The 13,710-nt window shown below is 42.9% G+C and overlaps 1 protein-coding gene across 3 annotated transcripts in view; it reads right to left on the minus strand.

The window, feature by feature from the left end:
- Positions 1-13,710, minus strand: part of LOC121461711 (protein mono-ADP-ribosyltransferase PARP14-like) — a 361,785-nt gene that overhangs the window by 28,326 nt on the left and 319,749 nt on the right. For all 3 annotated transcript variants that reach the window (XM_041672894.1, XM_041672895.1, XM_041672896.1), the window contains 2 exons: positions 12,140-12,376; positions 7,749-9,997 (listed from right to left, as the gene is read on the minus strand). In XM_041672894.1, the coding sequence (XP_041528828.1) occupies positions 7,749-9,997; positions 12,140-12,350 (2,460 nt within the window). In that variant the 5' untranslated portion in view covers positions 12,351-12,376. The remainder of the gene's footprint in view (positions 1-7,748; positions 9,998-12,139; positions 12,377-13,710) is intronic.

The raw sequence follows: 13,710 nt of genomic DNA on the forward strand, positions 1-13,710 counted from the left end.
CATAAAATTTGGAATAATTCCATGTATCTTATCAGATCACCATGGCTCAAAACTAGAACTCAACAGTAATACTAGTTCTAGAAAGCCCACAAACACATGAAAATTAAAGAATGCTCACTTGAATCATAAATGAGTCAAGGAAGAAATAAAGGGAGAAATTAAATCCTTCCTAAAATTCAATAAAAATAACCACACAACATACCCAGTTTTGTGGGACACAATGAAAGCAGTGTTAAGAGGAAAGTTCATAGCACTACACATATATAAAGAAGCTGGAAAAAATCCTACACTAGTGAATTAACAGAATATTTGAAAACTTTAGAACAAAAAGAAGCTCATCTAAGAGAACTAGATGGCAGGAACTAATCAAACTGAGAACTGAAATCAACAAAATAGAAACAAAGAAAACAATACAAAGAATCAATGAGTACAAAGACTTGGTTCTTAGTGAAAATCAACAAAATAGACAAACCTTTATCCAAACTAACCATAAGGCATAGAGAGAATATCCAAATTAACAAAATCAGAAATGAAAAGGGGGACATAACAACAGACATGGAAGAAATGCAGAGAATCATCAGGTCATACTTCAATACCTATACTCCACAAAACTGGAAAACTTAAAGGAAATGGACAACTTTCTGGATAAATATCATTTACCAAAATTAAATCAAGACCAGGTAAGCAAATTAAACAGACCTATAACTGCTGAAGAAATAAAACAGTCATCAAAAGTCTCCCAACCAAAGAAAGCCCTGGACCAGATGGTTTCAGCTCAGAATTCTACAAGATTTTCAAAGAAGAACTAATACCAATACTCCTCAAATTATTCCACACAATAGAAACACAAAGAACACTGCCAAACTCTCTTTTTTGAGCCTACAACTACCGATACCCTAACCACATAGACAAATTACTAAGAAAGAAAATTACAGACCAATCTCACTCATGAATATTAATGTAAAAATACTAAATAAAATACTGGCAAATAGAATCCAAGAACATATCAGAAAAATCATCCACTATGATCAAGTTGGCTTCATCCCAGAGATGCAGGGACTGTTCAACAGTTGAAAATCTGTCAATGTAATCCACCATACAAACAAACCGAAAAGTAAAAACAACATGATCATCTCATTAGATGCTGAAAAACTTTCGACAAAATATAACATCCCTTCATGATAAAGGTCTTGGAGAAAGCAGGGCTACAAGGAAGATACCTAAACATAATTAAGGCAATATACAGCAAGCCAACAGCCAACATCAAACTAAATGGAGAGTAATTCCCAGTGATCCCACTGAAACCAGAAACAAGACAAGGTTTTCCACTCTCGCCATATCTATTCATTATAGTTCTTGAGGTCCTGGCTAAAGCAATAAGACAACAAAAGGAGATCAAGGGGATAAAATCAGAAAAGAAGTAAAATTCTCAGTATTGGCAGATGATATGATAGTTTACATAAATGACTTCCAAAATTCTACCAAGGAACTTCTACAACTCATAAGCACTTTCAGTATTGTAGCAGGATGCAAGATTAACTAAAAAAATCAGTAGACCTACTGTACACAGATGATAAATGGGTTGAGAAAGAAATCAGAGAAACATCACCCTTCACAATAGCCACAAATAGCAAAAAATATCTCAGATTTTCCAAACAAGTGGAAAACTTGCATGACAAGCTTTAAATCTTTGAAGAAAAAAATTGAAGAAGACACCAGAGAGTGGAAAGATCTCTCATGCTCTTAGGTAGGCAGAATTAACACAGTAAAAATGGCAGTCTTACCAAAAGCAATCTACAGACTCAATGAAATGCCCACCAAAATCTTTGCAAAATTCTTCACAGACCTTGAAAGAATGGTACTCAGCTTCTTATGGAAAAGCAACAAAACCCCAGGATAGCCAAAACAATCCTCTACAATAAAAGAACTTCTGGAGGCATCACAATTCCTGACTTCAAACACTATTACAGAGCTACAGTACTAAAAACAGCCTGGTATTGGCATAAAAACAGACAGAAGGACCAATGGAACCAAATTGAAGACCCAGATATTAATCCACACACCTTCGATCACGTGATTTTTGATAATGAAGCAAAAAAATCAAATGAAAAAAATAAAACATATTTAACAAATGGTCCTGGAATAACTGGATATCAACATATAGAAGAATGAAAATAGATCCATATCTATCACCATGCAGAAAACTCAAAGTCCAAGTGAATCAAAGATCTCAACATAAAGCCAGCCACACTGACCCTCATAGAAGAGAAAGTGGGAAGTACACTTGAACACATTAGCACAGGAGACCACTTCCTAAATATAACCCCAGTAGCACAGATACTGAGAGAAACAATTAACAAATAGGACCTCCTGAAACTGAAAAGCTTCTGTAAAGCAAAGGACACAGTTAACAAGGCAAAATGACAGCCTACAGAATGCAAAAGATCTTCACATCAGACAGAGGTCTGATCTCCAAAATATTCAAAGAACTCAAGAAATTGGTCATCAAAAGAACAAATAATCCAATAAAAAATAGATTACAGACCTAAATAGAGAACTCTCAACAGAGGAATCTAAAATGGCTGAAAGACACTTAAGGAAATGTTCAACATCTTTAGTCATCAGAGAAATGCAAATCAAAACAACTCTGAGGTTCTATCTTACACCTGTAAGAATGGCGAAGATCAAAAACACTGATGACAACTTATGCTGGAGAGGTTGTGGGGAAAAGGAAACACTTCTGCATTGCTGGTGGGATTGCAAGCTGGTACAACCCCTTTGGATGTCAGTGTGGCAATTTCTCAGAAAATTAGGAAACAACCTTCCTCAAGACTTAGTAATATCACTTTTGGGTATATATCCAAAGGATGCTCAATCTCGCCACAAGGACATGTACTCAACTATGTTTATAGCAGCATTGTTTGTCATTGCCAGAACCTGGAAACAACCTAAATACCACTCAACCAGAGAATGGATAAGGAAAAGGTGGTACATTTACACAATGGAGTACTACACAGCAGAAAAAAATAACAAAATCTTGAATTTTGCAGGAAATGGATGGGCTAGAAAACATCATTTTGGGTCAGGTAACCCAGACCCAGAAAGACAATTATCACAGGTACTCACACATAAGTGGGTTTAAAACATAAAACAAAGAGGTTGGGAGAAAGAAGCTGAGTGAAGGAGTCGCCATGCTTCTCACACTCAAGGCAGATGCAGGTTAAGATCATTCCTGCACCAATCTACTTCAAGAAGAAGATGGGCATCAAAGAGGATCCTTATGGAGTTTGATAGCCATTTGGGCAAGAAACTGCTCTTGCCTGGACTGTTGCAAAAAATGGACACAGAGAACCCGCAGAGAGAGGACTGCTGAACTTGCCTAAAGGTGAGACGGTCTTTTGGGGTTCATGACTCATGAAAGAGCCTGCTAGACATTCTGCAGGACACAGCAGAAAGTGACTGAACTGTCTTTGGAATTTCCTGCTTGATGAAAATGTCTGCTGGATACTATGGGCCTGAAGGCTGAAGATGGATGCCCCAACGGTACAAGAGAACTTTGGGTGACTGTCCAGGCAGCGAGATGTCTTTGTCATTTCTAGAGTTTTCTTATTTCTTGTTTACTTAGGTAGTATTATATACTTCTGGAGTCTTTGATGGAGTTGAAGAATGAATAGATAGTTATAGTTTTCCTTAGTTATGACAAAAGATAAAATAGATATAAATATTGTAACTGTAATTCTTGCTTGATAACTGTTTTGCAATATGTAATTTTACTATGTTAAAGTTAAAGCCTTCCTCTTTTTTGTTTAAACAGAAAAAGGGGAAGTGATATGGGAGTGTCATATATCAATCTGTTGATTTCATTGGTTAAGCAATAAAGAAACTGCTAGGCCCATTTGATAGGCCCACCCTTTGGTGGGTGAAGAAAACAGAACAGAAGGTTGGGAGAAAGAAGCTGAGTGAAGGAGTCGCCATGCTTCTCCCACTCCAGGCAGATGCAGGTTAAGATCATTCCTGGTAAGTCAGCTCGTGGGCTACACAGATTATAAGAAATGGGCTAGTCCAGGTGCGAGAGCTAGCCTAGAAGAGGCTAAATAGAAATGGGCCAAGCGGTGTTTAAAAGAAAAAAAAACATAAAGCAAAGAAAACCAGCCCACAAATCATGATCCCAGAGAACCTAGACAAAAAAGAGGACCCTAACAGAGACATACATAGATCTAATCTATATGGGGAGTAGAAAACACAAGATCTCCGTGACAAAAAGGCAACCTACTGAATGGGAGAAGATCTTCACCAACCCCGCAACAGACAAAGGTTTGATCTCCAAAATATATAAAGAACTCAAGAAACTAGACATTAAAACTCTAATTAACCCAATTAAAAAATGGGGTACTGAACTGAACAGAGAATTCTCAACAGAAGAAGTTCAAATGGCCAAAAAGACACTTAAGGTCATGCTCAACCTCCTTAGTGATCAGGAAAATGCAAATCAAAACAACTTTGAGATACCATCTTACACCTGTCAGAATGGCTAAAATCAAAAATACCAATGATAGCCTATGCTGGAGAGGATGTGGAGTAAGGGGAACACTCATCCATTGCTGATGGGAATGCAAACTTGTGCAACCACTTTGAAAATCAGTGTGGCAGTTTCTCAGGAAACTGGGAGTCAACCTACTTCAGGATCCAGCAATTCCACTCTTGGGAATATACCCAAGAGATACACAATCATACTACAAAAACATTTGTTTAGCTATGTTCATAGTAGCACTATTTGTGTGTGAACCAAATTTGTGTGCCAGAACCTGGAAACACCCTAGGTGCCCCTCAATAGAAGAATGGATAAAGAAGGTGTGGCACATATACACTTTAGAGTTCTACTCAGCAGTAAAAAAACAATGACATCTTGAATTTTGCATGCAAATGGATGGAAATAGAAAACACTTTACTGAGTGAAATAACCCAGACCCAAAAAGAGGAATATGGTATGTACTCATTCATTAGTGGATTCTAGCCATAAACAAAGGACATTGAGCCTATAGTTCATAATCCTAGAGAAGCTAAATAAGATGAACCCCCCAAAAACCATATATTTATCCTCCTGGATATTGGAAGTAGACAAGATTGCCAGGCAAAAGTTGGGAGCAGGAGGTTGGGGGTGGTTTGGGGGGAAGGGGACATGGGGAGAGAGAAGAAAGAAGGGGAGGATTGGGGAGAGCTTGGGAGAATGGATAATTGAGATGGAGGAAGGGTGAATATGGGAGCAGGGAAGAAGATATCTTAACTAAGGGAGCCATTTTAGGGTTGGAAAGAGTCTTGGCTCTAGAGGGGTTCTCGGGTGTCCAATGGGATTTCCTTAGCTAGGTTCATAGGCAGCAGAGGAAACGGTGCCTAAACTGGCCTTTTCCCATAGCCACACTGATGAATATCTTGCATATCACCATAGAACCTTCATCTATGGATGAAGACAGAGATTGGAACACTGGACTGAGCTCCCAAAGCACAGATAAGGAGCAGAAGAAGGGAGAACATGAGCAAGGAAGTCTGGACCCCGAGGGGTGCGTCCACCCACGGAGACAGTGGGACTGATTTAATGGGAGCTCACCAAGGCCAGCTGGACTGGGACTGAACGAGCATGTGATCAGACCGGACTCTCTGAATGTGGCTGACAATGAGGGTGGACTGAGAAGCCAATAATAATGACATTGGATTTTGATTCTACTGCATGTACTGGCTTTTTGGGAGCCTAGTCTGTTTGGATGCTCACCTTCCTAGACCTGGATGGAGGGAGGACCTTGGACTTCCCACAAGGCAGGACACCCTGACTTCTCTTAGGACTGGAGAGTAAGGGGGAGGGGGAGGGGGAGGGGATGGGAAATGGGAGGATGGGAGGACGTGGAAATTTTAAATAAATAAATTAATTAATTAATTAAAAAAAAGAAAATACAAGATCTCCTGAGTAAATTGGGAGCATGGGTACCTTGGTAGAGGGTTGAAGGTGAAGGGAGAGGCACGGAGGGGAGCAGAGAAAAATGTAGAGCTCAATAAAAATCAATATTAAATAAAAACAAAATCTTATATAATTCAGGCTGGCCTCAAATTCACTTTGTAGCCAAGGATAGCCTTGAATTAGAATTTCTGATCCTCCTCCCTCCATCTCCCTAGTGTTGTTTTTACAGACTTGTGGCTCCACACCGTGTTTATGCAGTGCTAAGGGACTGAACCCAGGACTTCCTGCCTACAAGGCAAATGCTCTTTCAACTGAGCCTCAGCCAAGCATTGGTGTGGGAAGTCCTTCTGTCTATGTGCTGCTTTGAATGGTTAATGAATACATTTGTTTCGGTCAGTGGCTTAGCAGAATAGGGCAAGGCGGGAGTTCCAAGAAGACAGAAGAAGAGAGGGTAGGCAGTGTCAGAGAGAAGCCATGTAGCCCCATCAGAGACAGATGCCAGGTGGAACTTTGCCGGTAAGACACAGCCATGTAGCAATACACAAAACATTAGAAATGGGCTAACCAAAGATATAAGAGCTAGCTAGCAATAGGCTTAAGAGATTGGCCAATCAGTGATTTAAATAATATAGTTTTGTGTGATTATTTCAGGAGTCTGGGCAGCTGCAAAATGAACAAGTAGCCTCTACCTACAAAGCATGTGTCTTTAAATGAGAACAGTGACAACAAAATGCTCAGAGGTGTCTGAGTGACAGAAAGGGCAGATCATCTAACTCCGAGCCCCAACCCCCCAAAGCAGTCAGAATGGCAGACATTCCCAGGAGGACACAGCTACAACCATGCATAGCAACCTGCAACTACTGGTCAGGAAGAAGGTACCAGACTGCCCTGCTTCTGATAGCTAAGGTTCCAATGAGTAGAACCTGTCTTGAAAGGGTATGAAATACTTTTCAGGAAGAAGGGAGGGAAAACAGGTCTCACTATGTAGCCCTGGATGAACTGGAATTTTACGTAGACCAGGCTTGCCTTGAATTCACAGAGATTTGCCTGCCTCTGTCTTACAAGTGTTGTAATTAAACACATGTGCTACCATGCCCAGCTAAATTTAAATTCTCTCTCTCTCTCTCTCTCTCTCTCTCTCTCTCTCTCTCACACACACACACACACACACACACACACACACACACACGCACACAAACATTCAATCTTGGGCTGGTGGATAAGGCAGAGAGGGCAAGAGCAGTGGCTGCTCATGCCTATATCCCCAGGGTGTGTGTCTGAGACAGGAGGATTACTGGGGCTTTCTGACTGCCAGCCTATCTAAAAACATGAGTTCCCTGCAACAAATCCACAAAACAAGAATTGTCCTTACACAACTCCCAACATCTGGACCTTCCTCCTGCCGACTCCTTCCTCACAAAGGACTCACAGATGGGTTCTGGGAACTGAGCTCCGCCCGTCCACTCCAGCACCCAAGGTCACCCTTCCTCGTGCCATTGGTTAAATTCCTATCCTCTGCATTCCCCTTGCTCTCTCACACCTGTAACTGACAGAAGCCAGCACTAGATGGAGCAGACTCGACAGATGGGAAATGATGAAGATGAGGAGAGCCCTGCAGTGTCCCCTACTATGGACCACAGTTACCGGGATGTAGTGAGCCATCCCAGAGCCCTTTAGATCCTTACAGACACACCCATCTCTACTCCTAAGTGATTTGGCAAAAAGCCCAGCATCTATGAAAAATGTCTTCCTTTGACCCTCAATAAAGCTGCACATTGTTGGTGACAGGGACACTCACCTTGGCATTCTGCACACCTTCTTCCATCAGCCGGATTTTCAGGCCTTCTGGGGACACCAGCACATAGTCCTGCGTCTGTTGTTTCTGTGGTGTTTCCCCAGGTGGCACTAATGCTAACGCGGATAAACTGGGCTGGGAAGCTGTTGGGGAGAGGGAGGCTTTATATGTAGTTTCTACAGCTTTAGCAAAGGCCGTGGCAACCTTTGCAGATATGTCCACCAGATAAATCTTTTTCAAGGTGCGCCTGTCTGGCTGGCGTTGGAAGTTGTCTTTGATGGCTGAAACAATGGTGGCCACACACTGGTCTAAGGGAAAGCCAAAGATTCCAGAACTGATAGCTGGCATGGCTATGGACTGACACTTGACCTCCACAGCTAAGGTGAGACTTCGTTCCACAGCTCTCTTCAACAGGCTCACACACTCCTGGGCCTTATTTCCGTCCCACCGAGGCCCTACTGCGTGGATGACATGATGGCAAGGGAGCTTGCCTGGTTTTGAGATAACGGCATTGCCAGTTAGGACCAGGCCACCATTTCTCACTATTTTGTCACATTCTGCTTGAAGTTCAGGGCCAGCTGCATTTGAAAGAGCGAGGGCCAGACCATTAAGGTGTTTCAGATGCTCGTTTGCTGCATTCACGACCACATCAGCAGGAAACCGAGACAGGTCTCCCTGCTGTACAATCAGCGTGACTCCAGGGGCTATGTCCTTCTGTAAGAGGCACTTCTGCTCTTTAAGGCTGCCTTTGTCCTTCTCTGCATCCTTCTGGAGCTCAATGATGCATCCATACCGGCGTTTGGTCTCGCTTTTGTAATAGGATGCTTTGTCCTGGAAGAAATGCCTAGCACCAGGCTTATCAATCTGGAACCTTTTAATGCAGACTGAATCTCGAATTTGCCTGACCATGTTCATGCACTCTAGAACTTTGCTCTTGGAGCCAGTTAGTAAAATACTAACTGGTTCATCTTCCAGCTTAAAACGTGCCTGCACATTGGCCTTTTTTATCTTTGGCCAGAATAGCTTCCTGTCTGACCTTAAATACTCAAAAATCAAGACCGATTCAATTTCAACCAGTCTTTCAATTTTCATGGTGTTTTCCAAGAACTCAAAAAGTTGTCCATAGATTTCATTTACTTGTTTCACACAGCCTGCAATGATGACCTCAGCTGGGGTTTCTGAAGTTAATTCATCCTTTATCGTAATGCTTGCTCTGGAGGAGTGTCTCTTTTGCAGAGAGTGAATTTTCTTTTTCCACGCATTGCCTCTAAAAACTTCCTTGTCTTCAACATCAATGATTTTATAACTCAAAGCATCAAGCATTTTCTTCTCTGCTTCTGCCAGGGCTCTGAAAGAACAGGCCATCAAAAGAAGAGCTGTACCGTTCAGTTCATACTTGGCAAGAATTTTCTGTGCTTCAAAAAGAGTCTTGGAGAATTCCTGACTGTCTACTTGCTGCAGAAACATGAAGACTTCAGAAGGAATCGGGACATCTTTCTGAGGCATGGAATACACCTTTTCCTGAATGTCACACTTTACTTTATACACATCTGCACGGGATCCCTTAAAGCACAGGTGCTGAGTGGCAGCATCGTAATGAATCTCCATCTCTGGGTTCTCTTTGCTTAGATCCTCCAGGAAACCACTCTGATGCAAAAGAAAATGTTTCCCCGGAGAAATGGCCACGTTCTCCTTCAGACTCTGCTCCTCCTTTCGGACCTTCTCCGTGGTGCTGTCTATTAACTCCTTGATTTTCTGGCCGATGTCTTGGACATCTTCTGATTTTCCAGCTAAGGTTAGACTCTCCTTATCAAACTCAATGAGAACCCTGTCATCTCCTACCTCATGCTGTAGGATGTCCCACACTGGTGGATACACTTCAAACACCTTAACTTCGTACTTAGCCTTGATGCCAGACAGCACCTTGGAGGCGTCTCTCTGCCAGGTCTTGATGCTTGGTCTGTGACTGACTAAGGTGGCAGCAGGTCTGACGGTCACTGTGCCGTTGATGTCAGACCATGTTAGCTCGCAGTGACAGCATCTCATTTTGTCATTTATCTCCTCAATCAGATGGTTATGTTTTTGAAAGAACTTCCACAAAGGAAGGTCCAGTGACTCTTGGAAAGATGCTGGAAGCTTGACCAGTGGCTTCTCCTCGCCATACAAGGCTGTGCCCAGAGAAGGATAATAGGGGAAGACAGACAGTGGCATCCTGTTGAAACTGTGCTTCTTGGCCAGAATGGTGTCTAACACTTTAGATACAAAATAAACAGACAAGCAAACAAATACATAAATAAATTACAATAATCTCAATGTCATGCATTTCCAAAGACACAAAACAACAACAACAAAAACTTTTCTAGAGGGCAAAAGTCTCTGCTGTATGTAGAACTCAAAGGTGGCATTCTCCCATGTGCTCAGCTGTAGACTGATGCGAACCGCAACAAGACAGACTCCATTTAGGGCTATGATGATTTTATACCCAAATCGCTCTACACTGAAATCATGCTTGAGTCTATTGTTTTTCTGATGTCACTGATGTATATGGCACAATAAGAACAGATACAAATTTAGACACAAGCATGGGGTTGGTGTTTATACAAACACAAGGAATGGTTTAAGGGCCGGAGAAATGGCACATCAGCTAAGAGCACTAGGTTGATCTTCAAAAGGACCCGGGTTCAATTCCCAGCACCCACAAAGCAGCCCACAACAGTCTGTAACTCCTGTTCTAGGAAATTCAACACCCTCACACAGATGTACATGCAGACAAGACAACAATGCATATACAATAAAAAATGAATAAATAATGTTTTTTTTAAAAAAAGATTTTTTTCCCCCAGGCAGCGGTAGTGCATGCCTAAATCCCAGCACTCGGGAGGCAAAGACAGGTAGAGATCTGTGATTTCCAGGCCAGCCTGTTCTATAAGAGTTAGTTCCAGGGCAGCTTGAACTGTTACACAGAGAAAAATAGAAGAAAAAGAAGGAGGAAAAGGAGGAGAAGGAGGAGAAGAAGGAGGAAGAAAAAGGAGGAGAAGGAGGAGAAAAAGAAGAAGAAGAAAAAGAAGAAGAAGGAGGAGGAGGAGGAGAGAAAAGAAGGAGAAGGAGAAGGAGAAGAAGTTTTTAATCCTCCAGGTGGGTCACTCTGCATTCTGTCCCAGAATTTAACTTCCATAGCTAACTTCATTTCTCAGGAGAAGAGAGTTGTACCAGAGCTCTGTGTAACTTTCCCAAGGGCTTTACATGAATTTCCTGTGTTTGCTCTTGACAGTGGCCTTCTCAGGTAGAGATTCTATTACACCCATAGATGGAGGTGAGAAAGCCGAGGCTGGGGGAAGTCAGGGTTCTATAAAACCCGGCAAGTATCTGAGCTAATTGCCACTGTGAGCCAAACAAGACCCCATGGTCTTGTTCCTATACCAAATCAAAATCATCCTCACAGTCATTGGAGAGTACAGCCCCAGAGGTCACAATTTAGTAAGGCCTTCCCCATTATATCTCCCGGTCACCATGTGTACCAGGACAGCCACCACAACCCACCCCTAACTGAATGCTCACGTTCTCTCTCTTTCTCCAGGACTCTGCTCACTTTGTTTTAGCTGTTGGCACGTGTAAGTAGTATCAGCATGGAAATTAGAATCAATCCTGCAACAACCTGGATTTAAATGGCACCCATGGAAGAAAGATACTAAAACGTAATACCCTGGTGAAGGACTCAGTCCTAGGGCAACCTCCCACAGTTCTCCCGATGAAGTGGACAGCCTGAGTGACCTCCAGCTCAGACTCAGCACCCCCTTAGGCCAAGCACTGCTGAGGGACTGTTTCCTTTCCTCCTACAGCATCTTCTGAGGTAACTCCAACACTACCTCTACAGATGAGAAAACAGAAGGTTTGAGGGCTCACAAAGGTCAGCATGCCAGTGACCTCCAGTCAGGATTGTAACTCACGTCTGTCTGACTCAAGAACCACTGATGATGTCATCAACAGGACTTCCATCTCCTCCTCAGGTTATGAGAAATCTCTATTACCCCATCTCAGCACAGGCACAGCACAGGGGGAACAGGAACGCTTTCTATAACTCTACATGCTTCTGAGTCTATCTCTCCCTAAACTTGTTGATTAGAGAATCAATGCAGGGATTGCACAGATCTATGGCTGTGAGTATGGCCTGTCAACGTTCCTAGAATGGCGACATTCAGTCACAGGCCGGACTCCTCAGAGACTCTCCCTGTCTCTCATGAGCTTGTTCTGCTTCTCCAGAGCCTGCCTTGCTGCCCTTGTTCTGCACCAAATCCAGATGAATGAGAGACTGGTGCCATTTCTGAGAGATTAAGGAATGACTGAAATGGCCAACTGTCCAGGTCATGCCCGGGTGGCAGGCCAAGACACATTACCTTTGCAGTCTGAAAACTCAACCAGCGCCGAGCTCTCTTCTGGGAAACACTCAGCCTGGGTGACTCTTCCGCCTCCATTGGTTGGGTTTTCAAAGTAGAGCTGCAGCTGGTATTCATCTACCCCAGGAGGCAGGTTTTCTACCCTAACTACATTTGTTGTTTCCAGAAGTCTTGGGGCAAGCTGCAGCTGTTGGCTCGAATGGTGACCCATACAATCACTAATAAATTTTTTGGTATCTACAAACAAAAAAAAAAAGAGAGAGAGAGAGAGAGAGAGAGAGAAAATTTCGGTGACATCTCTACATGGTATGAAAGAAATGTCTTTGCTAAAACGCAGAAGGGGGAATCAGTCAATTGCTGTATTTTCTGCTACTGAGCTGTCCTTTGGCCATAGCCAACCCTACTGAGTTGCCACCCCTCAGTGACACCCCCTCCCCATTTTCTCAAGACCCTGATGCCTACTCTGCCAGCAGGTAGGAGCCCACATCCACAGCCAGGCTCCTGACTCCAAACACGCATCCAAGTCACACTTTCAGCTTTATTTTCATGTTGCCATGAAAAGTTAGTCATGAATCTGGTGGTGGTGCCGCATGCCTTTAATGCCAGCACTTGGAAGACAGAAACAAGCGGATCTCTGTGAGTTTGAGACCAGCCTGGTCTACAGAGCTAGTTCCAGGACAGCTAAAGATGCACAAAGAAACCCTGCCTCAAAAAACCAAAGTCAAAACCAAAAAAAAAAAAGCCAACAACGACAAAAACCAACTAGTCATGTTTTTGACATTCCTTTTGTCCTTGTACTGTGTCTGCACGCCCATGTCTGCAATGCCCGTATCTGCAGGGCCAGTGTCTGCACCGCCTGTGTCTGCAGCATCCGTGGCTGCAGCGCCTGTGGCTGCAGCATCTGTGGCTGCAGCGCCTGTGTCTTCAGTGCCCATGTGTGAGATGTTCTTCTCCAACATGGGATACAGAGGTATTTTTGTTTTATTGTTATGATGAGAATTAAATTGAACCATGCTAACAAAATAGGGCTATGTTTACAGCCCTACCTCCTTTATTTTTTTCAGTTGATCTATTTATCTTCAAGACTCATCCTAACTGTCTCTTTAAATTAACAGATTGGATGGTGGGTCTGTCATGTGCCAATCATTGTGCTGGGATCTGAGAAAGTCCTTGCTTGTATATCACTGGGAAGATATGGGTATTGAGCACAGTTGAATTGCCTTTTGGAGCTCCAATCAGGACCAGATGAAACAGGGACTGAGACTCAGAGTGTATAAGGACTATATATGGTCTCTAATTTGAACACTAAAGCAGGGGTTGCCAAATGGATAAGAGGAGGGACCAGTAGCAGTATGAACAAGCTTGGTGTCCTGTGGAGATGGTCAGGTGACACTGCTGGAGGACACACTCAGGTGGGGACAACTATGCACGGTCCTCTCTCCATCCCTCTCAGGTTACTACACCTGGGAGACAAACTCTCTTTCGTCTCCATCATTCATTGACACACATGCCTCCCTCCTCCTCCCAGACTTAGTTCTTCTAGAGAGGGAGCTATGATTTTAGTCATCTTT

This window comes from Microtus oregoni, unplaced genomic scaffold, assembly GCF_018167655.1.
Source record: "Microtus oregoni isolate MIOR12 unplaced genomic scaffold, Mior012 000023F_ref0000262, whole genome shotgun sequence".
Lineage (NCBI taxonomy): Eukaryota > Metazoa > Chordata > Mammalia > Rodentia > Cricetidae > Microtus > Microtus oregoni.